A 27,569-nucleotide genomic window follows, 5' to 3' on the forward strand; every position below is an offset into this window, starting at 1 on the left:
ATAGAGAAAAATTTACAATGGTCATTGTGTTTACAAATATAATTTCACTTTATGAAGGGGATCTGGTGGTCAGGCTCGCTGATTGGTTGATGCATGATATCGTATCCTAATTGAGTAAATCGATGCGCATGATGTTAGTCACTGGTTTGTCTGGTCCAGACTCGATTCATGACCGCCATCATATAAGTGGAATATTGCTGTGTGTGGCGTTAAACCAACCTACCAACAAACAAACAATCATCAATACAGTCAATATCACAAATTCTCTTGAGGACGGTGGACCAATGATCAATAATAACGGCCTATATCAAACAGTGCCTTGTCAGTGCCGGTCAGTATCACACAGTGTCTTGTAGACAGTAGATAAAAAATCAGTCATAAAGGTCAATATCACACAGTGTCTTGCAGACAGTAGATCTGTGATCTATCGTAACGGTCAATATCACACACTGTCTTGTAGACAGTGGATCAATAATCCATCATAAAGGTCAGTATTACACAGTGTCTTGTAGACAGTGGATCAATAATCCATCATAACGGTCAATATCACACAGTGTCTTGTAGACAGTAGATCAATAATCCATCATAACGGTCAATATCACACAGTGTCTTGTAGACAGTGGATCAATAATCCATCATAACGGTCAATATCACACAGTGTCTTGTAGACAGTAGACCAATGCTCTATCATAACGGTCAATATGACACAGTGTCTTGTAGACAGTAGATCAATAATCCATCATAAAGGTCAATATCACACAGTGTCTTGTAGACAGTGGATCAGTGATCTATCATAACGGTCAATATCACACAGTGTCTTGTAGACAGTAGATTAGTGATCTATCATAAAGGTCAATATCACACAGTGTCTTGTAGACAGTAGATCAGTGATCTATCATAACGGTCAATATCACACAGTGTCTTGTAGACAGTAGATCAGTGATCTATCATAACGGTCAATATCACACAGTGTCTTGTAGACAGTAGATCAGTGATCTATCATAAAGGTCAATATCACACAGTGTCTTGTAGACAGTAGATCAGTGATCTATCATAACGGTCAATATCACACAGTGTCTTGTAGACAGTAGATCAGTGATCTATCATAAAGGTCAATATCACACAGTGTCTTGTAGACAGTAGATCAGTGATCTATCATAAAGGTCAATATCACACAGTGTCTTGTAGACAGTAGATCAGTGATCTATCATAACGGTCAATATCACACAGTGTCTTGTAGACAGTAGATCAGTGATCTATCATAACGGTCAATATCACACAGTGTCTTGTAGACAGTAGATCAATAATCCAGACAATAAGGAGGCATCCCCAAGGACACGAATTAAGAATTTGCTTGGATTGGCACGATCAAAACACGGTAAAGTTTTATAGAAGTTAAGTAAAACTTTCAGAACAATTTATGGTAGACATGTAAAGGACATTTCCAAATTGGACGCACCAGAGACCAAAATGTTGTCTAATGCATATTTTGAATTGTACCGTATGTTTCCCGTGCTTTTAGGTGAAAAGTTTGCATGTGCTTGTGACAACTGCCGCCGGTATCGCAGGATACGTTCACCTTTTGAAAGTGATTCATAAACACATGCTTTTGATATAGTCGAGTCAAAAGAAGTGTTTTGTACAAAAGGCCCCCGGCCCATATACAAGAGAGAGTTGCGCATGTAGACACAATCATAAATGTTACACATTGGGATATACACGTTGTTTAATTAATTAATTTCTTTTAGCTAATGCATGTTTAATACATAGCGAAAGATTTAATATATGATATTCGTTCTTTGTCGTCAGCAGAACTACAAAGGTTTTTATCGGTGACATCGCTATTAAATAACCTTTTATATATTTCTTTCGAAGATCTTTGTAACAAATTCTTTTCAATTTTTAATGGACAGTTTTCTTCCTTCATTTACAAACAGGTCTAGTAATCCGAGTCGCTATTTAACGAAATGTTTTCTTAAGTTTTCCGAAGTGAGTACTGATAAATATATTTCTGATTGAAGTAAAGTCTTGAAAGTTTTGTAATATTCACAACGTTAGCTATCCTCTAAATTTTAATGCTATTTTTGGTAGAACATATTTATAGTTCGATTTCGAAATTCATTAAGAAACATATTTACATGTACATTTCCAACTGACTGACATACATTACATAAAACCAAAACCATGCGAGAATAAAAGATTTCTTATATGCGATGTCAAAGTATTCTTTCCCATGTTATTAAAATGTAGAAGCATGGTACAAGCTAATTTAAGGAGACGTTGTTCATGCATATGAAGGATTTTAAACCAGTATTTTGAACATCTTATCTGAGAGTTAATATATAATGGGTATCTACCACATTCACCATAAACCATACAATCTGGAGTAGAAGATACGACACAAAGCCACTTTTTACATGCTAATAAGTGAACCTTCTCTAAAAAGTCATAATGTTAAAATCCCAGTACTTCAGAACTATGCAATTAAATAGGTTGTATTAAAATGACAAAGCCACTGCGATTTTGTAATGTTATCTGAAGCAGAAGATCTATTTTTGAGAGATTGTATTTGTTTGCAGAACGCAGAAGGGTTGTTAATAGACTTCTTCAGTTTATCTTGTCTATGTCTACGCATATCAAATTTGTATTTCCGACAGCAATTTTTATATATTCCTCCTTTCGCAATATTTCTTTCTATTAAGACTAGTACGAGTAGTTTTAAAACGTATTGCAATTCTACATCCAGTATTAAAAGTTTATTTTTTATCCATTTCAATTTTAATTCTTTTCTCATTCAAGATGCCGAAGTTAACATAATTTCAACAAAGTCATCAATTGACCCCTCAATATTATTATCAAGTTTATCCAGAAGTAACTGTTTAGAATTGTTATACTTTCTTGGAGCTTGCTCAGAAAATTGTTCGAATCTTCGTCATTCCTTATTAGTTTCTTCTCAGTGACACCCTCATGTTTTAGTTTGTTGTATGTTTCATATGAGAGAACTTACAAGTCTATTCCAAAGGTAAATGGTCAGTTTCTAGACGGTCGCAAATATCCAACATGTTGATATAATGAAAGCAATCGGGAGAACATATAAAATAATCATTACCGCTAGCACCAATGTTTCCGCAATAGGTAAATTCTCCAAGGATCTCCCCATACACTCTATGGAGTCGAAATCGTACGATGGAGATTTATTCGGATAATGGAAATGTTTTTGGTCGCTTGTTTATATAAGCAGTTTCATTAGATCTACCTCTTCGGTTCTAACGTTCTGGGTTATATATGCTATTTAGGTGAAGTTTGCATTTGCTAATATCCACTTTGTGTTCAAGGGCGTCTAGTAATAATCCATTTAGTGGCGTCATTGTTTTGTGTATGTGCCTTTGTTTTACTGTCATGTTTACAGTTCGGCATTCTTTGGATCTAGGCTGGGTAGCGTTGGCCACTGGTGTTATGATTTGATTATAGTTTTATTTAATTTTTCTTTTTCTAAACTCACCAATTAGGGTATGACGTTATTGGTATCGGATAGCTATGGTGTTTCCATTTGGTCCTTTCATGGGTCAGAGTATACAATCACCTGGAACATTTGTAATTACAGAAAGTGACACGATATTTTTTCATGTGTATTTGAAACACCTAATATCCTCACAGATCATTATTATACATAGGTTATTATACGAGCATGAGTGTCATACTGATTTTACGAAACGAGTGTCACGATCCTTATATTTCCAAAGCGAGAGCGAGGATAATACATGAATTCTTACACGAATTTCGTAAACTCAGGACCACACACGTGCTAGTATAATGATTTCCTTTTTATTCATTTCTTAATACTTTTGAGCTCCCCTTTAGAAAACTTCACTGATCACGACCACAGTCGTTGAATAACAATTCCAGCTCTGACGTCATTCCGACCTTACGTCACAATACGATTCTAATGACGTCAACAATGCCTCCCGGATGGTGTAAACAATAGACTTGTGCGCGTGTAGTGATATTTGCACTATGGGTAATAATCTCATTCAAGAAATATATTACGAGCGCTTCTGGTCAGTATCGTTTCTGAAGCGCTTTGATATAAAAACAACATTTCTGTTGTAAATGTTCGTTATTTTAATAGCCTCAGTATACACAGTAACCTTGCTGTCACCGGTCTCTCTATTCAAAATAATTTTATTGAGAACTCTAACACAACACTACAAGGAATATATAACACAGGGTATACTTCATCTAGATGTAGGACACATATCGTTAGTGGTACAATAGAGAGACACTGTTATTTGGTTCTATTACAGCTCTTCTCAGGTGGGTACACATATATACATACATAGCAAGGTTCTTTAACATATCTTCATTTTTACTGGACATGAACATAACAAATCTATGTATTTAAGGATTGACACCGATGGAACACATTTCTAAACCAAATGACACTTTTTAAAAAGAATGTCTTTATGTTTTCAAACTGTTTTGAAAGACTTTAAATTCTCAAATAAATGTAAGAACGATACATTATCATGTTCCCTGGAGTCGAGCAAGTGCTTAATCTTTGATACCCAGTTGATCTTTCAATTATTTGCAGCTAACAACAACATATTAAACCAAAACAATTATATCGTTTTTCAGGAAAATCCACAATTCGCCACCAGTGTTTTACAGCACGTTTGTAAGCATGTATAAATAAGGTATATTCCCATTCCCATATTCCGATTCTCCCCTCACCATAAAAACGCTTCAATTCCAATAATTAAATGAATCGTCTCATTTTTTTACAGTTACCTAAACCCCGAACCAAACAGTACAATAGAAAAGGACAAGGTTTTTTTTATCAAATGTTAAAAAATATGTGTCATATGGTAGAGGTTGAATTGCTGAAAAATGTCTTAGATAAACAACACATGACCTTTTTCACTTGCAACGAGGCATTTGCAACATGCTTATTCCATGGCAATCATTTGTAAAATAATATCCCAAGGAACGAATGTGATGTAACACATTCTTTCTATGTGTCACGGTAAACCATTACGATCTATCATGACACTATAACCATGCGATAATGTATAAAGATATATAGTGAGTGAGTTGAGTTTAAAGCGGCTTTAAACAGTATTCCAGTTTTAATTGGACAGCAAAGCTGACAATATGTTTCAAGTAATGATGCCAGTTTAACTGGATACTTGTGTTTTTCTTTTGTTGAACGTTTAATTGATTCCACCCTTTCATGTTGACCACGCAGCACAATCCACATACTATTAAAAGTTTGCAAAGGTTCACCACATTGAAAGATAAAACGTTAATAATGTGCATGTGTTGAAAGAGCCAAAGGCAATATTGAGCCGAAACATGTTTAAACACAATACCAACAAACAACATGTGACCAATAATCAGTCAGATCGCTCTTCCAAATGAGATTATTTGAACAAAACTGAAATATATTATCTCGATTGATCGGAATACTGGAGTGAGTGAGTGTGTGAGTGAGTATGGTTTTACGCCGCTTTTAGCAATATTCCAGCAATATCACAGCGGGGGACACCAGACATGGGCTTCACACATTGTACCAATGTCTTGAATCGAACCCGAGCCTTCCGCATGACGAGCGAACGCTTTAACCACCAGGCTACCCGACCGCCCCTCGGAGTACTGGAGCCCAGTCTTAGTCTGTCCAATTGACGTGATCTTCAGCCTGAATTTGCCTGCCACTGACGTCGGGTCAGTGGTATGCAAATGCAAGCCCTCCGTAAACGGAGACCTGCATCGCGGAGACGATTACGCACTGAGTACAAACGTTAACGCCACTGGCGTTCCGCAGGTCATTTCTGGGTGTGGTGGCAAGCACACAGTGAAACGTTTTGCTGCAATCGGGTCTTCCTCTTGTTTGGCAGAATGCTATCGACCGCCTTCATGTCGATGGGTGGCTGGTTCAAACGTCTGGTATCGATTCCATGCCCTGCTGACGTTGTGTTGACCCAGTTTCAAGCATGCCTATCCATCTGCCTAAGTGCCGCCTCCGTGGTCTTGTGGTAGAGCGTCCGCCCGGAGAGCGGAAGGTCCGGGGTTCGATCTCCGACCGCGTCATACCAAAAGACATTAAAAGATGGTACTTGTTGTTACCCTGTCTGGCGCTCGACATTAAGGGGCTAAAACAAGGACTGGTCGGCTCGGAGTCAGTATACTGTGTCTGAGTGGGGTATTCATGTTAAACTGCGGCATGGTATCTCAGTGAGCTAGCACTATAAATCAGCATCAGTCCGGACTAGTACAAGCAGCCACTCACACACATACACGTGTATGCACGTAGCTATATAAGTGCAATAATCTTGGACGCGATGTTAAACCCAATTTCACCTCACCACCTCCATCTGCCTAATTCTTCGATCTTTGACGCTGAGGGGGCATGTGTATTATTGCCATCCTCAGTAGCAACCTTTGTTATGCCATCTGATAATGATGTGCAACGATTCTGTCACGATACATCCACAGGGTTTCAAGAACCTCGTGTACATCATTCTCATGACTGTATGCCTCTGGTCGTTCATTGTAAAATTGGGGTCCTATTCAAAACAATATTATTATGTTTCAGTTTTCGCAAACCTCGATTTTGACGTTGATTTGAGTTTTGCTCTTTAACCGTGAGACACATAATCAAACCTAGAGCAATGATCTGATGAAAAAATACTAATTTCTTAAGCAATTAAACATTAATGCTACATATTTTACATACCTTAACATACAATGAATTCTTCATTATGCACAGTAATTAAGTAATTCATTCTTATATTGCAGTCCAAAATATAATCAGTTCCTTCAAGCGTAATTAAAAAAGACAATTACACGAATAATATTTGCGAAACGTAATTGGCAAAAGTTATGTGGACAAAAGCGTTATGATATCTGATTTGAAACAATGCCCAAAGCATTTCCCCAAACCCCAACTTTATACTAGAAACTACATGATGAAAACATCTAGAATAAATAAGGTTATTCTGTATACAAATTGAATAGCAAATGCTTTAACTACTACTACTACAATGCCCCTCAGAATTGAGGTGAGATGACATGGGGTTTAACGTCGCGTCCAAGGTTATTGTTCTTATACAGCGACAGTGTGTGGCTGCTTGTCCAGACTGACGCCGATTTATAGCCAAGTATAACAACAAGTACCATTTTTCACCGTCTTTGGTGTGACGCGGCCAAGGATCAAGCCCCGGACCTTCCACTCTCCGGGCGGACGCTCTACCACTAGACCACGGAGGCGGTCCCCTTAGCATTGAAGAATATCTGTAAAATGATAACATGACATCGGTATATGGCGCGCTTTAAATGTTTATTACAGAGGAGGTGTGTCCAATACACGAAACATGACATTTCAGAGTTCAGTCTACATTTTAAACAGACTGTTTACAATTTTTACAAGATATAGATATAAGTATACCGAGAATCTACAGGACGGTGTTTTGATATGACACATTGATATCAATACGAGTTTATAACAGTAAAGAATTCCGAGGCATGTTATCAGTAATATGTAATAAGCTGTGCATTGTGTGAAAAACGTATATTTAACAGCATCAGTTACAGATATAATTTGATTGTGACGTCACTTTAACTGATGATGTCACGGTGGTCTGGTACTCAGCAATAATACAATAATATAACCATTTAAGAGTATACTGTACACAAAATATACACCTAACTACACGATGATTACGAGTTGGTGGAAATGTGGTGTCAGAGGCGCTGGAGACAACGGGATTATACCATCGGAATGAGTGAGTGAGTGAGTTGGGTTTAACGCCGCTTTTATCAGTATTCTAGTCATATCGCGGCGTGTCAGCTTAATGTGGGAGGAAAGCCCGTTTCAGACGTTTACCCCTTCGGTGAAACCCACGAGCACGGGCATGGTGCTGACAAACCTAGAAACATAATCGGGGCGAACTGGGATTCAAACCCACAATCATAGGTTTCTGGCGCACCCAAGGGACGCAACTCTGCACAGCGAATCGCGGCGCCTCAGACGACTGGGCCACCCGTGCCCCCCAGTGCATCATCGGAAGAAAGATCTTGAGCATCACTGACTATCATGGAAAATACATACACGATTTTGCAACAGATCAATATATTAATGTCTATGAAACATAATTCATCATGACAGTGTCAACACTGTCCTCTGTAAACGCTATCTCAAGCTCAAAGTGAAGTGGGGTCAGTTGTCAGTTCACAAGTCAGTACGACCACCTTTAGCAGTGAGGGGTGGTCGGGTAGCCTTGTGGTTAAAGCGTTCGCTCGTCACGCCGAAGAACCGGGTTCGATTCCCGACATCGGTACAATGTGTGAAGCCCATTTGTGGTGTCCCCCGCCGTGATATTGCTGAAATATTGCTAAAAGAGGCGTAAAACCATACTCACTCACTCACTCACCATTAGCAGTGACACAAGCTTGACAACGATGCCTCAATGACGGCACAAGGTTGTAGAAGAATTGTGGGATGTACTTCCAACTCTTGACCAAGGCATGTCGCACATGGAAGCACGTCATGCCACACATGTTCGATGAGCGGCAGGCCTGGGACGTGTGGGGAGACAGTAAACTACGGTTATAACGAACACGTTTATAACGAACTGACAGATATAACGAACTAACTTTTTAGTCCCAACTATTTGCTGTAGTTATGCTGTATATAACGAATTACGGTTATAACGAACTAAAATTAGTAGTCCCTTTAGGTTCGTTATAACCGTAGTTTACTGTCTTCCGTTGTCCAATGAAGTCTGTGACCACGAGAAATGTAAGAGCGTGAATTGTCCAGCTGAATTGGCAGCCAAGTGATGTGACGTCCATGGGTCTGACGGAAAGCGTGAGGAATGATAACTTAGTCCCGGTACCATATATCTGCCATCTTGGTCGGTTCTTAGTTTTGCCAGTGAATGAGCGAGTATGGTTTTACGCCGCTTCTAGCAATATTCCAGCAATATCACGGCGGGGGACACCAGAAATGGGCTTCACACATTGTACCCACGTCGGGAATCGCACCAGGGTCTCGGCGTGACGAGCGAACGCTTTAACCACTAGGCTACCCGACCGCCCCTAGTTTTGCCAGACTGTTGGTTCCGATCCTAGAGTGGTATGGTGCTGCAATGAAGACCAACGCAACAACGTTTGGTGCAGTTCTGATTTCAAACATTCTAATTGCAAGCAACCGCTTAATTTTCAGATTTGCGTGCCAAAACGTTAACGAGGTTTGGCCTTCAACAACGTTGTTTTTCACAGTGAAGTTACTTCACCGATTTACTTTGTGTTTGAATAGACTCGGTCCCACGTGTAACTGTAATGTGTGACGAATGTTTTGCTCGTGGAATTTAGGCATGCAATGACCCGGATGTATGTGCAATTTCAGGGTCATCATGGGTCATCATATGACAGGCTGTTGTACCTGTGATTATCAGGCAATTACGTTTTAATCTGATTTTGTAAACGTGCACAGGAATTAATTTCCGCTATTATATAAAAAAAAGTAACGTTTTTGTTAGCCAGGTTCTGTAAGAGCCATGGCTGCGTCTGAAAGTGCGCGGTGAATACATGAACATATACATAATTAGGACTGCAAATCAAACTTGTGAGATGACAATTAAAGAATATGAACCAGATATGCCTACGTCACTACATGCTCGTTATGTATTGTATAACTTAGCAATGTGTATGCAAAAACCAAAATAAATCAATATAGATTTTTAAATTGTTTTGTGAAATTTTAGACTACCTGACCACAAAGTAACACTGTGATTAAGATAGAACACAGAGACACCTGTTATCCCTGTCAGAAGATATAGCACAGAGACTCCTGTTGTCCCCTTCATAAGATATAGCACAGAGACTCCTGTTGTCCCCGTCAGAAGATAAAGCATAGAGACTCCTATTATCCCCGTCAGAAGATTTAGCATAGAGACTCCTGTTGTCCCCGTCAGAAAATATAGCATTGAGACTCCTGTTATCTCCGTCAGAAATATAGCACAGAGACTCCTGTTATCACCGACAGAAGATATAGCACAGAGACACATGTTATCATCGACAGAAGATATAGCACAGAGACTCATGTTATCACCGACAGAAGATTTAGCACAGAGACTCATGTTATCACCGACAGGAGATATAGCACAGAGACTCATCTTGTCCCCTTCAGAAGATATAGCACAGAGACTCATGTTATCACCGACAGAGGATATAGCACAGAGACTCCTGTTATCACCGACAGAGGATATAGCACAGAGACTCATGTTATCACCGACAGAGGATATAGCACAGAGACTCATGTTCTCATCGACAGAAGATATAACACAGAGACTCGTGTTATCACCGACAGAAGATATAGCACAGAGACTCATGTTATCTCCGTCAGAAGATATAGTACAGAGACTCATGTTATCACCGACAGAAGATATAGCACAGAGACTCCTGTTATCACCGACAGAAGATATAGCACAGAGACTCCTGTTATCACCGACAGAACATTTATCACAGAGACACATGTTATCACCGACAGGAGATATAACACAGAGACTCCTGTTATCTCCGTCAGAAGATATAGCACAGAGACTCATGTTATCATCGACAGAAGATATAGCACAGAGACTCCTGTTATCACCGACAGAAGATCAGGACAATCTCTACAGCAGCATTAGAACCTGGTGTTTACGCAACCGGTAACTCGCAGAGGAAGGGGTCACTCCTTGAACAGACCTCAAACTTATGGTACGTTGTTGCTGATATAGCAATAGAGCCACACAATTCCCCAGGTGTCACGGGCGAGCCAGGCTTCCAGGTCACACCCACCACGGTCCGTCCATCTACCCAGGTGTTCACGCCATCCGGGGTGGATCGGTTGAATCCTATCCATATGTAGTACCCTACAATGGCAAGAAAAAATGATTATTTTCCAATTTAAACCTATTTATGTTTCATTTCACAATAATGACTTAAAATGAAGATAAATTTGTTTTAAACGGACAAGAAACCATGAACCTTCATCTGAAGATACCTGGTGTTGAAGACTGATGTTAATGTCTTCTTCGCAGTAAAGTCGAAATTAAAAGACACGCATATAATTAACTGTAATTAATATTCAGTTAAAAGCGACAAAGTCCTTTCCGTAATAATAAGAAATCGCTGCTAAATGCAGAATTTATTGTACCATTCCAACTACATCATTACCATGAGTTTATGAATAACCATCAAAATATTATTCACCAGGCGTTCGCGAAAAGGTGAATGTATCCTTCCCTCCCTGTGCCACCCATCACAAACACATGCAAAGGCAATTCAAGGGTTCTGTTGAAGATAATTTTTCTCACTGGAAATGTCCTCCACATACCTACCAGAAAGGCTTTGGAAGGCTGTAACACTGATCAACCATCCTTTGAGCAAGAATCGTTTGAAATCTTCGTAGAACAGCGTGGTCGAATGACCTCAATAGTGAAATGTAGACACCAAAGCCTGGTTTTGCTAGACATGAGGGGGGGAGGTGACTACAGGAAAGATGGACTCATCCCTCTTGTCATACAATCTTGATGATATTGTTCGTTACTGTAAATGTTCTTACCACACATTTCACATACCAGTGCATGGTATTTGTGAGGAAGTCCAGATATTCACACACACTTCAGATGACAGTTGCTTTGAAATTGTCTTTGAAGATAGACATGTAGGGATATTAATGGTCACATTGTTTTTTACAAACATCAAACTCATGCTCATGATACAGTCGGACTGTATGGATTTTGCTTTTAGCAGCGATTTCTTAGGATTATGGAATGGACTTTGATGGAGGAATATCCGGGGAGATAACTCTCCACTTCCGGTTCTTTCGAAACGAAACGTAAAATCTACCTTCGTGCATGCAAATCAAGGGAAGATAAGCATGTTTCTAATAGCCTATTTCTTTTGGATTTTTGTCCGACATCGCCTGAAAACGAGCATCGCCAGTGTTGTAGCCATGCTTTATCAAGTTTACACACTGCACAACACGAAAAACACGCCAGAGAATAATCAGTCTCGATTATCTGCCGAAACAAGTTCCAAAGGGAAGGCGATGAATTCGTAGACACAATTTACAGGGATTTCGTAGATAAACCTGGAGTGAATTCGTAGCAACATTTTATCATAGTGAGAGAAACTAGCAGTGGCCAGGCGACCAGACACCACTTCAGCCTCAGTCTCTGAAAATGTATCTAAAATATATCTAAGATATATACATGAATGTATATAAATGTATATAAATGTGTAAAATTACACATCAGCATATCATTTCGTCGAACATGTTCATCTTTAAAATAAATAATGAGCCGAATGTGAAGATATAAATATTAGAAACATATCCTTGGACCATTGCGTCAGGTCATAATGCACCCCACATTTATTGTCATTGAAAATTTAAGATTTGAAATGCATTTGCCACATGTGTATATGTAATAAATCAATATTGAAATTTATTTCCAATTTTTTTAAATTTTGTTTTGTCTACGAGTTCACTGTGAATCTTCTCCACGAGTTTCTTGTGTCTACGAATTCTCGATGGCTACGAAATACTTTGGTTACGAGTTCATCTACAGCGACTAACGGGATCGATCGGGTGGTCAGGATTGGTTCAAACAAGTTATCGTATCACAGTTGTCGTAAGAGGCGAATATGGGATCGGATGGTCAGGCTTGCTGACGTGGTTGATGCATGTCATTGATCCCAATTGCGTGGATCAATGATCATGATATCAGTCATAGTATTGCCTGGTCCAGACTCGATTATTGACAGACCGCCGTCATATAGCTGGCATACTGCTGAGTGCGGCGTTAAACAACAAACAAACAACACATCAGAAGCAGAAAATAAGCGGTACGTTAAACGGTCGTTCGTGGTTCACACAAAACATCTCATTCGAACGCAGCAACCATGATTTATATAACAGGAAATTGAAGAACATTTATCTCCATAGCAACAGCGTCCTTAGATACTAGATCACCACGGGGTCAACATGAGAAAATATGTCTAGGGGAGAAGTGTAAATGCATTATCAAAGAACAGCCTTGATCTGTGTCAAGGTTGGAAAGATAACAATCAGTGACTTAAGGTATTGAGTGAGTGAGTGAGTGTTTTACGCTGCTTTTAGCAATATTCAAGCAATATCACGGCGGGGGACACCAGAAATGGGCTTCACACATTGTACCCATGTCGGGAATCGAACCCGGGTCTTCGGCGTGACGAGCGAACGCTTTAACCACTAGGCTGCCCGACCGCCCCCTTAAGGTATTGTCGTGGATACACGCGAGCACCTGCTATCATCACTATTTTATAGTGATTTATAAACACATGCTAGGTCGATGTTTTTGCTGGTGGATCTAATTTCCCGAGCTTCAGCATAAACTAAGTATTTATATATTTTTATTTATATATGTAAAAATATTTGATGCTATGATGTTAAGATACAGAGAATAAAGTGATACTATTCTCATTAACATGTGTATATTATTTGTATATTGGCCTATATTTCCAGATGTGGTGGCCGTTTTCTCTAAGATCGTTAGCCGGTTCTTCTAGACCATTTTTGTCTTAGGTCTTTTTATAACCCCACATAATAAGGGGGCATCCATTTGAATAATATGGTCAGATGGATGGGCTTTTTCCCCCTGTTATATCCAACAAACTATTTATTTACTGAGCACAATCTAACAATCAACTCATTTTTACTATTAACAAAAAAAATGACGTTTGGGTATTTTTCACACAGCAAACTATTCATTTACGCCTACTTTGGCGGTACTTATATACTGGTAGAAATATGTATTTAGATTTAGAATTTGCAAAAAGGAGAATTGGTAGCGAGTGAATGTTTGTTGAATGTGCTGATGTTGTTTTACGCCGAGGTCATGTACGGTTATACCACGACTATACCTCATGTATTTTACCTTTCGTAGGAAGTTCTCATAAATAATACATGTTCTTCTCAAGTGTATTTAAACAACACGGCTGTCTAAACCAGGCAGCTAAAAAACTGGTGTTTGTTCAGATCACTTTGTTGTTGAACGCCACACTGTAATAAGTTTGTAAATAATCGAGTCTGGATAGGCCAGTCCAGTGATTGATATCATGAGCATCGACTCAGTTCACTACTGACTCCAGCTACTTAAACGTGGTTCTGACGCCTTCCATCAATATATTAACCTGCGTTTGAAAGGTTGCGAAACACGGCTACCATCTCTTGTAGACATAAAATTGCATTGTACCGATGCATACTACAATGCTATCTTCCAGAGTGCGCAAGGGGCGGTCGGGTAGCCTAGTGGTTAAAGCGTTCGCTCGTCACGCCGAAGACCCGGGTTCGATTCCCGACATGGGTACATTGTGTGAAGCCCATTTCTGGTGTCCCCCGCCGTGATATTGCTGGAATATTGTTAAAGCGGTGTAAAACCATACTCACTCACTCACTCCAGAGTGCGCAATAGCTTTTACTGGAAGCGCCCGTAAATATAAATGTTTGAAAGATCAAATGTTATAAAATTCTAATACCTGGACAATGGGCGTCATCCATTGTTCATGTCACGTGAAGAAAGCAATAAGTTGTTTTTTCCCTTCTTTTCTGTTTTATCGTGACAATTATAGATTATGTGTCCCAGTCTTTTTGCGAGGATTTTGCATGATGTATTCCCGTGGGAAAGAACTCGTTGGTATTCCCAAACATTTAACTTAAGAAATGTATGCGTAATTCATGGAGGATCGTTGCTTATCTAACATGTCAAGCAAAACAGATAGTCCTTAAGTCCGCGTGTAGCGTTGCTTATTCTGTGAGTATTAACTCAAGATAGATAATACGTAATTAATGGTGGATCTTTGCTTATTATCTCACATGTCAAGCAAAACAGATACTCCTTAAGTCCGCGTGTAGCGTTGCTTATTCTCTAAATCTCTGGCGTAAGTAAGTACTTTCCTCACACCCGTGAAGATCCAGGTTAAAATTCTTCAGCAACTCATGCTTGTGAAAGGCTACTATGCTTGTCGTAAGACGCGACTAACGGGATCGGGTGGTCAGGCTAACTGTGTCATCGTATGTCAATTGCGTAGATCATGATGTCAATCACTGGATTGTCTGTTCCAGACTCGATTATTTATAGCTGGAGTACTGATGAATGCAGCGTTAAAGAAATAAACAAACCAATTTTCATCACCTGTCATAGTGTCCATCACGGTCTGTACTTCCTCCGGAGTATCAAGGATCGCCAGGTCCCCACCATCCGCCTGACACACCCCTTTTGCCCCCTCCCAAGTCAGAGTCTCCGACTTATATACCAGGTATGTAGGCACGGGGGTCGTGGTCGTCGTGGGCGGTGTCGTGGACGTTGTTGACGGGATGGGACAGTCAACATTGACTGACGAGACTAAAATCAAATAAAACAAATACCAGCAAAGCCATTGTTTATGCCAGTTAGAAGGGGCCCTTCCCGACCTGAGTACTATCGCTTTGTATCTGGGCTTGAGAGTGAGTGAGTGGGGTTTAACGCCGCTTTGAACAGTATTCCAATTATATCACGGCGTGTCAGCTTGATGTGGGGGAAAACCCGAAGTGATGCAGGTATTAGAGCTTTACCATGTTGGTGAAACCAACGAGCATCTGTTTGGTGCTGACAAGCCTAGAAACATAATCGGGGCATAATTCGAACCCTCGATCAGTTTCTGGCACGCCTAAAGGCAAATTGTAAAGGGCTTAGACGACTGGACCAACCATGCACCCCATCTCGGCTTGAGAAGGACCCAAACAGCCCCATATATACATAGATGAAATGGATTGAAACCACTTAGAGTGAGTGAGTGAGTTGGGTTTAACGCCGCTTTTAACAGTATTCCAGTTATATCACTGCGAGTCAGCTTAATGTGGGAGGTAAGCCCGAAGTGATGCAGGTCTCAGACGTTAACCAATTCGGTGAAACCCACGAGCACAGGTATGGTGCTGACAAACCTAGAAACAAACATTCTTACATACATTTAATAATTTTTATATAATTTAAAACATTTTTCCCATTTGGATAAAGGTATCTTGCCATGACCTCTCATAAACGTCAACCGAGGTCTATGTGCAGAAATGTTTCTTGGAGGCCAGCATTTCTAAACTGCAGGGCAACGGAAACATACGCTTGAAAATTAGATTTGACCAACAAATTACAAATGTTATCAAAGCGTTACCTGGCTGATACCCGTATCACATACATCACCATCGAATAACTATTTCTTGCTTGTTTCATTTTAGCCACCTTCAAACATGGCTGTATACTTTCTTTTACATGGCAGTATAGATATCCTTATATGTCATAATCTATAGCATCATTTAAAACATGTTCTTTTTTTATTTTGAGAAGGTTATCTTTGATGGTTGCCGTGACCCCACACAAACGTCAACCGAAGAGATATTTTGTTTGATATGCATTTCTTAGTGAGTGAGTGAGTGAGTTTGGTTTTACGCCGCTTTTAGCAATATTCCAGCAATATCACGGCGGGGGACACCAGAAATGGGCTTCACACATTGTACCCATGTCGGGAATCGAACGCGGGTCCATTTCTTAGAAGTTGACGGATGACAAGGTAGACACAATTTTTATGGATAACACCTTCTTTAATACTGGGAAAAGCGACGTTAAACCCCCGAGCATAAAACCTCCGACATAAAAATCCGACAGCAAATCAGCCATCTCGGACCATATCAGCAACTGTCCCAATCACATCATCAACTGGGACAACGTCCAAATCCTCGCCAACAACCTCCATGATTTCACTAAAAGAAAACTAACAGAAGCAGTCCACATTCGCCGCCTCAAGCCATCAATCAACAGATATCAAGGCTATTTCATCCCATCCGCCTACTATGAACTCATCAAGCAATAATCACTTATCCTGTTTATTGGCTTCATGTCCCTATTGGCTTCCACCTACCAGTATGTGTACTCTGTCCATCGTGTTGTGACAGCATTATCCCTTTGTTGTCACACCTACCTATGTTATCCCACTCATGTATGCAATTGTCATGACTGTTAATCCTCCACCTACTATATATATTCTGTACTATGTCCCTCATTCAGTCTTGCTTGACAACGGTATAAGGATCTATACCAAAACGTCGCTTTTCCCAGTATTAAAGAAGTTGTTATCCATAGAAATTGCGTCTATCTTGCGAAGAGATATATCTTGGAGGCCATGTTGTCCTAGTTCCATGAATATTGTATCAGTCCCAGGCCTAAATGGATCATAACCACTGCAGGTTGTCATTAATTAAAAAGCTTACATAAAGTGTTGCATGAAGCGAAAGGAATACCGATCCATACTTCCGGAATTCGACTTCCGTTTGCCCGGACTGAATACGTGATAAAGTCATTGATTCTACATTAACCCAAGACTAGAAACCAGCTGCTAACAATTGCCTCGGTTGTATTTGTAGGCATTTCAAACAAGTTCTGCCTGATATTTAACACTTCTTTGAAGTGAAACCATTTTTATCTCTCCGTCGTATTCCAATCTCTCCGCGGTGAGTAGGTAAATAAAGAATACTAAACGAGCTCCCGTGTAATACCAATTTTATGAAACGAGTGAATAGTTCTGGTATCTATCTGGTTGTCATTTATAACGTTTTCAGAATTAAACTGTTGAGTATGAATAGGCTGACACCTACACGATCCACGGCATAGTCCAACTGAGTTTAACAGAATAATACTTCAAAACACGTCAAAAGTTGAAACGTATGAATTTAATACCATACAAGGGTCAGCCTTTAGAATTCACAAATTTATCGTAGGGCTAAGACTATCGCAACTCACATACTTTAACCAGACTAACGACTGTCGCTGCGCTACAATACGATCGCCTTGTGGAGCGGGCCTTGCACCTCAAGGTTTACAACAACGTCACAATACCCGATGACGTAGTTTTGTGGAAATTTGTTGCAAGATCCATAGGCGAAACAATGTGACGTCAGCCTAGCAACAAGGTTACTGGGGTCATCGAGTGTGCATAAGCTCCTCTCAGTGATCTATCAACTCCACATGTCAATGTCGTGGAATCAGCCAAGGGATGTTGAGAGCTTTCAATATTTATTCGTGAAACGTGTTCCGAGAGTACATAAGCACATAATACAGATGTATGTTTATTAACCCTCATGGTGCCTGGACGTCAGTCAGCCTGCAAACCGCTCAGTGCCGCGCTGTGATGACGTCGCTGTTTCAAAAACGTATACATTGTATCAAAAGTGTTACAACGTCTTTATTTCTTCACACAGTGTAACCAAATTGTATAACATGCAACTCGAGTTGATTGTCTTTCCAACAGTATCTAAAGTCACCAAATCCAAAAGATCTATGCACTGCCCAGCCATCGATAAAAGTGCTGGTATTATAAGTTTCCTACTTTTCCACATTAATCGTAATATGGACGCACCCGAATATGGCAAGCAAAGTCAAGTAAGCGCCCTTGTTTGAAATCTAAATGACCAATAACTCATATCATTGGCAAGTACATGTCCTAACAGTGATAGACAGGTGATATTTATGTTGAAGTACACATTCACTGAGAATTTTCCGTGAGTTATATTTACCGATAAAAAATCCCGATGAAATTGTGCGTGTTTTTGACGTCAAAACAAAATTGACGGAAGTGGTCGTGATTAATTCATACGCAGACTGTTTCAAAGATTATGGCACAAAACGAATGACAGTTTGGAGTGTATATCTTGAAGAAACGGTTACGTCCATGTATGTTTCAATGACCGTGCTCTTTTATTAGTGATAAAAACAACTTCGGGGTAACTGACATCGTACATTTTCAAAGGACAAAATGTGAAAGATCACTAAACAGCCCTAATAATACTCAAATTGACATCGCTCAATATCGGGCATCATTGTTATTTCTTAATAATTAACAAGATTATACTAACGTAATACCACCCAAGAGTAAGTACATGTAGATTCAATCAAAATTGTTGAAACGTTTTCATGGGCAGCAAATCTATTCAACAAACCTATTTTCGATCACTCGCAACTCGGGCGCCATATGTCATTGTTCCACTATGACCACCAGGAAACATACATCCTCGCATCAGCTCGTATTTCACACTTTTCTGTCTAACTTAGACCTTTGCTCAAAATATACTTCTATGGCCAGTCCATGAAATACCACTTTTTCTTTCATTTATTCGTTTGATTTATAAATACGACTTTAGAAGTGTATTTACACCTAGCTAGGTATGACATGTACATTTAAGGACATACGTGATAGTTTATTTCCACTAGTTTCCCATTCCATCCCATTCTACCAAAGGAAAAGTTTGAAAAAGATAATGATCGTTGGTCAATTAAAGTAATGGAATTATTTGTCATAAAAGGAAAAATATATTCTTGGTGTTGAACTTCGAAAATTTAACCAGCAAAATCTTCGATAAAAATGGTTTATTATGTCTTTCCTTTTTTTCTTAATTTTGGCCTAGCTTAACTACAGCTTGGAGGGAAGATATACAAATTAAAATGGTGAAAAAAAACCCACAAGAATGCATTGATTTTGCTCTTAGACAAATATTTATTTTTAAAAAAATCTATTTCATACTTAGGATACAAAACAAAGTAGAATATAATTACTACTATATGTCACTGGTCGAAGTATTTTGTAATTTAGATAATGCAAAGTGAAAAAAAGACATCAATATAACTATATAAAACATCAAAACGAAATCACATTTACACTGACAACTTTTTGTCTTTCAGAAATTGATTATCTATATATTGTGAGTAAATCTGATTACTTTTACTGTTTATGTTATAAATTGAACCATTCGAGATTCCAAGAGATGAAGTTAAAATATTAAAAATCTAGGTTTAATATTGGATCCATTTTTACAGCTTTCTAACTGTACTCAAGTAAATGCACATTATTTTTTGGGAATATCATGCCTTCAATCAGATATGAAAAGCACATGTCAACATACCAAAATTAGAAAACTGCGCCAAATATTCTAACACTGTTAGTCAAATGATAAGCGGTCTCATTCACTCGTCGGTCGCCGTAGACATTTTCCAATCGTGATATACTAGATATGCTTTCTAGTTCAGTCAAAGAGAATATTGTTATTTGGAAAATGAAACCACGCGTATCCATTATACTACCACAACATTAGATCAGCTGTTTCATGTGACGTCATCCACGTCACAACACGCGAGGTCAAATCACGCGCACCTGTCCAGACGACAAATTCACAGCGGCGGGAAATCACCGACCGTCTATTAGCCTATTTGAATAAAATTGCAGATTGTAACGAAATAAAATTAATTTTACTCATTGCTGACATTTCAGATGACATATCAAATAAGGGTTGAAGACTTGCAATAGATTATCGTACATTAATCGAGAGTACAGTGTACATAAATAATTTGTAAATCTAATATTAATTTTTGATCTAATATCCATGGCAGAATGTTTGAAAACGAGCTATAATATATTCCATTTTCTGAAGAGATTAGTAACGTGTATTTGATGATATATATGCATACACAATTGGTTATCAATTATCTTCTACAATCACAGCATGAACTATGTACATGAGACTCATGGAAAATACTATTTCAGCAAACCAATCACAGCGCCATTATCACAGTTTCCATGAAAGGAAAAACAAATCGAAATCGAACTAACAGCACAGCGTATCCATAAGCGGTTAACCCAAATACAAAAAGGTATTGATGTCATCATTGTAGAAGTAATGTTGATGTTTTCAGTAGTTGCATTATGTTTGTATCGCCTGTACCATCGACAGAAACGGGGGCCGAGCTACCACATGTGGAACCGACACCTTGACACAATTTGTTTACAATATGGCGTCGACTCACGTTAGATGTCGTGGCCACACTTTTGAAATCTCCATTTGCGAAAAAATGTGAAACAGTTAGGGCAAGTCACTCACACGGTCAGGTAGTTTGAGCAATCACACATGACTCTTAGTAATTTCATATGAAAAAAGTAGCAGTTATTTGTCTGAACGGGCAAGTATGTAGGACAACCGGTTAACAAGAAATCACGGCACAGATATGATGCGAACGTGCCCTGTCGATCACTTCGGGCTTGGCCATTCAATGTTTAGGTTTTGATCATTAACCTTCTGCCCATAAATATACACTACCAACTTAATATTAACGATTATAGCTATCTTTCCATATCTTTGATTTGAATATTTTCTGTAAATCAGCATCATAAACAAAAAGACAGTCTGCACTGTCGGTTGGTATGTAGCGCCGTGCTAAATCGCCATGACACACAGTCGATAAACATATGCAATACTTGAACAAAAAACTTCCGTGGCCAACTAAACGTTAGTACTCTTACGCCAATAACTGTACAGTGGGGACTAGTAAATCTTTCTGACCAGTTCGATCAGATTTCTTTTTCAAATTGGCTGCCTGATATAATAATAGTTACGTGTATGTGACATGGGTGCATAATAAAAAAAATGCCTTCATTCGCATGAAGTTCAACATGGCAGAAAAAGGCCGAGAAGAGCGGTAACCACATTACTAATCTCGCCATATTTCGCAATCCGTAGCACTGCATAAAATATGAGTTACACGATATTAACGTTGAGATGATTAGGGTGATGATTGTTATAAATTCATTCAATGAACGTCATAAATGTAATGGAAATATACATTGTCGTTTTCTCATGTGTACCGACCATTCCGCCATTACCGATAGTCGATAAAAATATACAAAACGTGTAAATAAACTTGTTCATAAAGGAGTGAACAGAATTGTATTTACGTGAATAAGTATACAGTTGGGAAAAATATGTCTTTCTGACCACTCAGGTCATATTTTTTCTTATGAACAAGGATTTTGTCTGAAAATATTTTCGTGTTTGTGACATGGGTGCATAATCAAAATCCGCCGTCATTCGCTTGGTGCTCAAACATGGCAGAAAAAAGGCCGAGAAGAGCGGTAGCCACTTTACTAATCTCGCCATATTTCGCAAACCGTAGCATTGTATAAAGTATGAGTTACACTATGTTAAAGGTAAGATAATTGGGGTGATGATGGTTATAGTCACAGGGCCACGTATAGCCATACTGTACTGACACACTTTTTTTAGTGTAATCAGTACAATCAGTATAGTATGGCTATACGTGGCCCTGTGGTTATAGTTTTGACTTTGCGCACTCAGTGTTAAATATCAAAATTCACAGTTTAAAAAGGGCATTTTCTCGGGACCATATATGGTCCCCTGGCACTATGCGGGTGTGAAAAGTGAGGGACCATATATGGTCCCGTGGCACCAAGAGGGTTAAACGGGTGATCTCTTCACGGGCAAGTAATAATAATAATTATCACTAATAGGGTTAAAAATAACGGAGTTTCCAAAAATCGTGTGTGCAAGCGGCATTCGAATCTTATTGTGACGTAAGGTCGGAATGACGTCACACTTGAAATGACGTCACACTAGAAACGACGTCAGAGCTGAAGATTGCTGACGTCTTTCGACAACTGTGTTTTTCTAAGTCGGTGGACGTGATCAGTGCAAACTTTTAAAGGGGAGCTCAACATGATAAAGAAATAATGGATAATAAAGAAATTATTACACTCTATGTGTTTAAAACAAATTTTACGAAACTCGCGTAAGAACTTATGTATTACCCTCGCTATAGCTGGGTAAATGCTAGAGTTCTGACACTCGTTTCGTGAAATCACGGGCTTGTAAAATAAACTGTATTAATAAAAAATTAAAACATCGTGGTACTCAGGGTATGACACGAAACGGGTGTTTATGTCACAGGTGAATGTAGAAGACAACCCACCATTCTCCAGCAAGTAGCGTCCCTTAGGCATGCCACGATCCTATGATTTTTTCTGAGATCATCATGAACAAACACTAAATGAATGAGTGAAAAAGACTTTACGCCGCTTTTAGCAATATTTCAGCAATATCACGGCGGGGATACTAGAAATGGGCTCTATACATGTGGCGAATCGAACGAGTAAACGCTGTAACTATTTGGCTACCCCACCGCCCAAACACAAATGAATCATATCCACCGGCTGATAGGGTTCGGGTGAGCTCACTTTTGTTTCTATTAGAGAGACGTTTCACCAGAATGGGGCATAACTTCCCCTCGTTGTATATCTGGATTGATCACAAGATCGATGCTGGAATCAAAGTCACTGACTTCTAGTGTCAACTGGCTGCTTTCTAACGATTGTGTCTGCCTCGGTGCTTACAGTGATGTCATCTACGCACACATTATTGTGTCTACTGTCTACTGTCTACTGTCTACTGTCCTGGTTGTTCTGATCACACTGGTTCTCACTGGAGCATAACTTCATGCTGAGACTTTGTAGGTTTTTTTCCCTTTTGAAGTGGTTTTATGTTTGTCAGTAGATCAATAGATGTCAATCATTGTTTATAACTGCTGTCAACGTTTGAGTTTATGCTGAAGGGTAAATTTTGATTTTTTTCACACTTATGTTAATAAACGAAACAAAGCGTGTTTCATACACAACTCAAAAGAAGTGAAGGCCCGATTCTTCATATTACTACAGTTAATCTGTTCTAGCAGGTAAACTACAAATAAAGTAATATGAAAGATGGTCTTTAACTGCTTCTGACTAGTATAAATAGATTGACTGTATGCGAGCGACGTGATATAACATGTGCAGATAAAAAAACAGGTGATGACAACTATTTTTATGAAAAGCATACGGAAAGGTTTTGCTGCCATCAACGAGTCAATGCTATCGTAATTTGTCGCCAAATGAAAGCATTCATTTATGATTTAATATACATGACCTAATAACATTGTTATATAGACTTTATTAAAACTTTTACAGTTTTACAAAATCCACCAGAAGTCCACCAAATTGTTGGCTTTTAAAGGCCTTGCTTTCCCAGTTAGGGGAATATGTTATTTTTAAATCTGAAGTTATAACTTCATCATAAGCCTTTGTAGTTTTTCATCATCTCTATTTGTGACGAAGTACAGTGTACGTGGTACACAAAATAGGATACTGAACTGATTTCACAAACTCTATGGAGTTGGGGACTCATGTTGTTGTTTTCTTCATTTTTGGGGCTGAGGTGGGGGGGGGGGGGGGGGGGGGGTTCATAAAAGAGTTGATTTTTTTTCCACTCACATTTAATATATATACCTATGGAGGGAATGCTGAGATTTTTTCACTATCTACTTAAACACAATAACTGTACAGACGGGGGTGATTTAAACAGTCCACGGATTTCTGGGTAAAAAGTAATTGGTTGATTTATGGCCCTAAATTTCATGGGACTATCACACAATCAGCGCGTTGCCGGTCATGGCAATAATTTAAAAAGATAATACACAAAAGAAGTCAAAGAACACCCGATCTTTTCATCTGACACCCTTCATCAGTCGCGAGGGAAAGCGATAGAGCAAGAAAGTCATAGAGAGAAAAAGCGAGAAAGCCATAGAGATATAGAGCGATAAAGTTTTTTTGCTGATATTCAGTGATCCATTCCTGTTATTTTCACCGCTATTTTGCCTCTTATACCTAGATTTGTTCAACCTTTCGTAGTAGATAGATGTGTCAGATATAGATACAGGATGCTTTCTCGTTTAGTTTGTACAAACGCACAAAAGTCATCTTAATTTTATTATAGTTCAAATAACTCCACAGAAAGTCCGAGTTTAAAATGAGAGTTTAACTGGTCGGTGTGATAACACCATCGTCACAAATGTTCTGCAGGTATAAGTTAAGGCACGAGGACCTGGTGTCTAGTCATTGAAAAGTTTAGTCTGAGTCGCACAGTCCTGTGTAAATACATATTAAGTTATAAATTTCATAAAATGTCTTCCATGTCGCCATGGCGGAAAACTACATTCGTTAGCTTTCGTTGCCTGACTTCGTGGGTTCGAATCCCGCTAGCGACACACGTTTTTCGTGAAAATGTTCAATCATCAAGGGCTATGACAGGGAAAAGAAGAAGATCCGTCATTGCTAAATTCTGTTTAATTAACAATTCAGATAGTTTATGCATGGTCAAATAAAAGCAGTCATGAATTAAAATACGAGAAAACGAGGATATACGTTCCATGCGTCAAGGCAGATGACGGACGTTGACCAGTGACATAGGCTGGTTGACCACATGGACGTTTGTTATGGACATGTTTAGTTTACTGTTTTTAAGAACATTTTATCAGAAGCCAAGCAAAACTCACATCCTCCTATAATCCACATATTCTTTCCATTGAATAAATGCATTTTGGTTTATTTATATATATTTAAAGTAGTTAATAGTCGTTTTAGATCGATAAGAAATACTATTAAAACAAAAATGAAATTTAAAAAGATAATTGAAATAAGTTCAAATGTTCAATTTAATTTTTTAAAATGCCTGGAGATTGTGTTCAGGGTACCAACACAGTGCCTTGTAGAAATAATTCTGTAAAATCCACATAACACAAATGACCATGGAATTATTTTTTTGAATAGATAAAATATTACTTTTTGGGAAAAATCATGTGCAACTATAAATATGTTTAATTGTATTTCGGTATATTTAAAAAAAAACTGAAATCACGAATAAGAAAGTTTTTTACCTCTGTCGAAGATATGTGTTGTATTGCTCGAAACTTGATTCGTCATGTCAACAGTCTGCTTGTCGTATAAATAACACTCCGCATCACCGCCATCACCTGAAGACATCACGACCACACAGTTACTCATATAAAAACAGTTTTCAATACACTTTAAAGAAGTTGTATTTGGAGTGAAGTGAATATGTGCATCAGTAAACATCGTATTTGCCAAGTCCACGCGCCTTCTGTATTCGGCACGCGTCGTTTCACCACAAACATGCTGTCCCAGAAGAATAAAAAGTAAATTCCATATAAAATTGACCATGATGCTGTTCTTAAGTAAACTTTGATCAGTCTGTCACCACTTGCCCGGGCGGCGCATGGAAGTCTCGTGCTGCGCGAGGTAGGACTGCGGGCAGGTGAAACCAGTTCGTACATATATACTTCAGCTGGAAGTAACATCGATGAGGCACAGAGAGAATAATTGATTTTTTGGATCGATAATCAGCGAGGCAAATACAATTTAATTGGTTGAAATGTTATAAATATTAACATCATAGATTGATTTATGTGAAAAACATTTATGGAAGAGAACATGTTGCAATATATTTAAGCGCAAATATCATGAAAAGCTGTGGTAGATTTTTCTTCCATCATGTAGCCAGAATGATGTACAATACGATGGCCGAGAAAGAAAATGTGGAAATATAAATTGTGCCTATGACTGCTTGAGTGCATCAAAGCCAACATCACCCTAAAACTGGCATTGATTTACGGTAGTGTTCATTATTGAGCACAAAGGAGTGCCACAACGGTCGCTGCGCTGTGCATAGTTGGTTTTTGCTTTCCTGTTTACTCTTGACAATATGACTTGACTATTTATATGATCATTGTCTACTGACTGACTGACTGATTATGGTTTTACGCCGCTTTTAGCAATATTCCAGCAATATCACGGCAGGGGGGCACCAGAAATGGGCTTCACACATTGTACCCATGTCGGGAATCGAACCCGGGTCTTCGGCGTAACGAGCGAACGCTTTAACCACTAGGCTACTCGACCGCCCCCCATTGTCTACTGGAATTGTATGGTGCACTGATTGTTTTCATATGTTACCGGCCTCCAAATAATACGAACCTAATTTATTATTATAACATCGTACATTGATTGAGACTCATTGAGAATGTTACTGGCCTCCGAATAATGAAATATATGAACTAATGTCCAAAAGAAACGATGCCAAGTGTTTGAAAGGTTACGGAAGAAAAAACAAAACCATATAGAAAATTCATATTGGTATATTTCATAAGAGCAATCTTTTAACAACATGTGTAAAAATATTAATTACAATGAAACTTTAACATGTAGATGGACAGGCCTATAAAGATGCGTAGGGTCAACAATGAAAGTCACCTTCATAACACATGACAAGGCAGGTATGAAAATGTCAGAATGCTCATCAAAATGTCACGTTAATTTTGGATATGTCCACCTTGAGCATTAATGCACACCAGAACACGTGGACGGGCCGATGACGTCAAACGTCGGATGACGTTGGAGGCAATGCGTTGTCTTTCGGCGATTAACCGTGGGTTCGTACTCTCCAGTACACGGTTTGTCCACTGATCGTGTGTCGCAATGCCGTCGCTGCCTGACGAAGCGGTTTCGGGGGTTGATTGTCCGGATGTAGCGATCTTGAATGGGCGTGGACACCCGTGGTCTTCCGCTAATCGACCTGTCTGTTGTCCGGCCTGTATGACGTAACCGTTGCATCAACTTGGTTTTTGAAAGTGCATGTGTTTTACACAAATTGTCAAATTTTCTCGCTTTTCCCCACCGATTACATTAAGCTTGGTACGTTGGATATGTTTAAGTATGTTTTCATATAAAATAAATCACTTATAATAACCATTTTTTTTAGTTGGTATCGTTTCTTTAGGCCATTAGTTTAT

The 27,569-nt window shown here is 38.9% G+C and overlaps 1 protein-coding gene across 1 annotated transcript; it reads right to left on the reverse strand.

The window, feature by feature from the left end:
- Positions 1-10,659: 10,659 nt before the first annotated feature.
- On the reverse strand, positions 10,660-25,980 carry LOC139464510 (macrophage mannose receptor 1-like). The gene is made up of 3 exons (XM_071246037.1): positions 25,638-25,980; positions 15,219-15,428; positions 10,660-10,913 (listed from the first exon to the last, which is right to left on the reverse strand). The coding sequence occupies exons 1-3, from the start codon at positions 25,939-25,941 to the stop codon at positions 10,699-10,701; spliced, it is 729 nt and encodes a 242-aa protein (XP_071102138.1). The 5' UTR covers positions 25,942-25,980; the 3' UTR covers positions 10,660-10,698.
- Between the last annotated feature and the right edge of the window lie 1,589 nt (positions 25,981-27,569).

Source organism: Haliotis cracherodii, unplaced genomic scaffold, assembly GCF_022045235.1.
Source record: "Haliotis cracherodii isolate W230 unplaced genomic scaffold, xgHalCrac1.p SCAF_17, whole genome shotgun sequence".
Taxonomy (NCBI): domain Eukaryota; kingdom Metazoa; phylum Mollusca; class Gastropoda; order Lepetellida; family Haliotidae; genus Haliotis; species Haliotis cracherodii.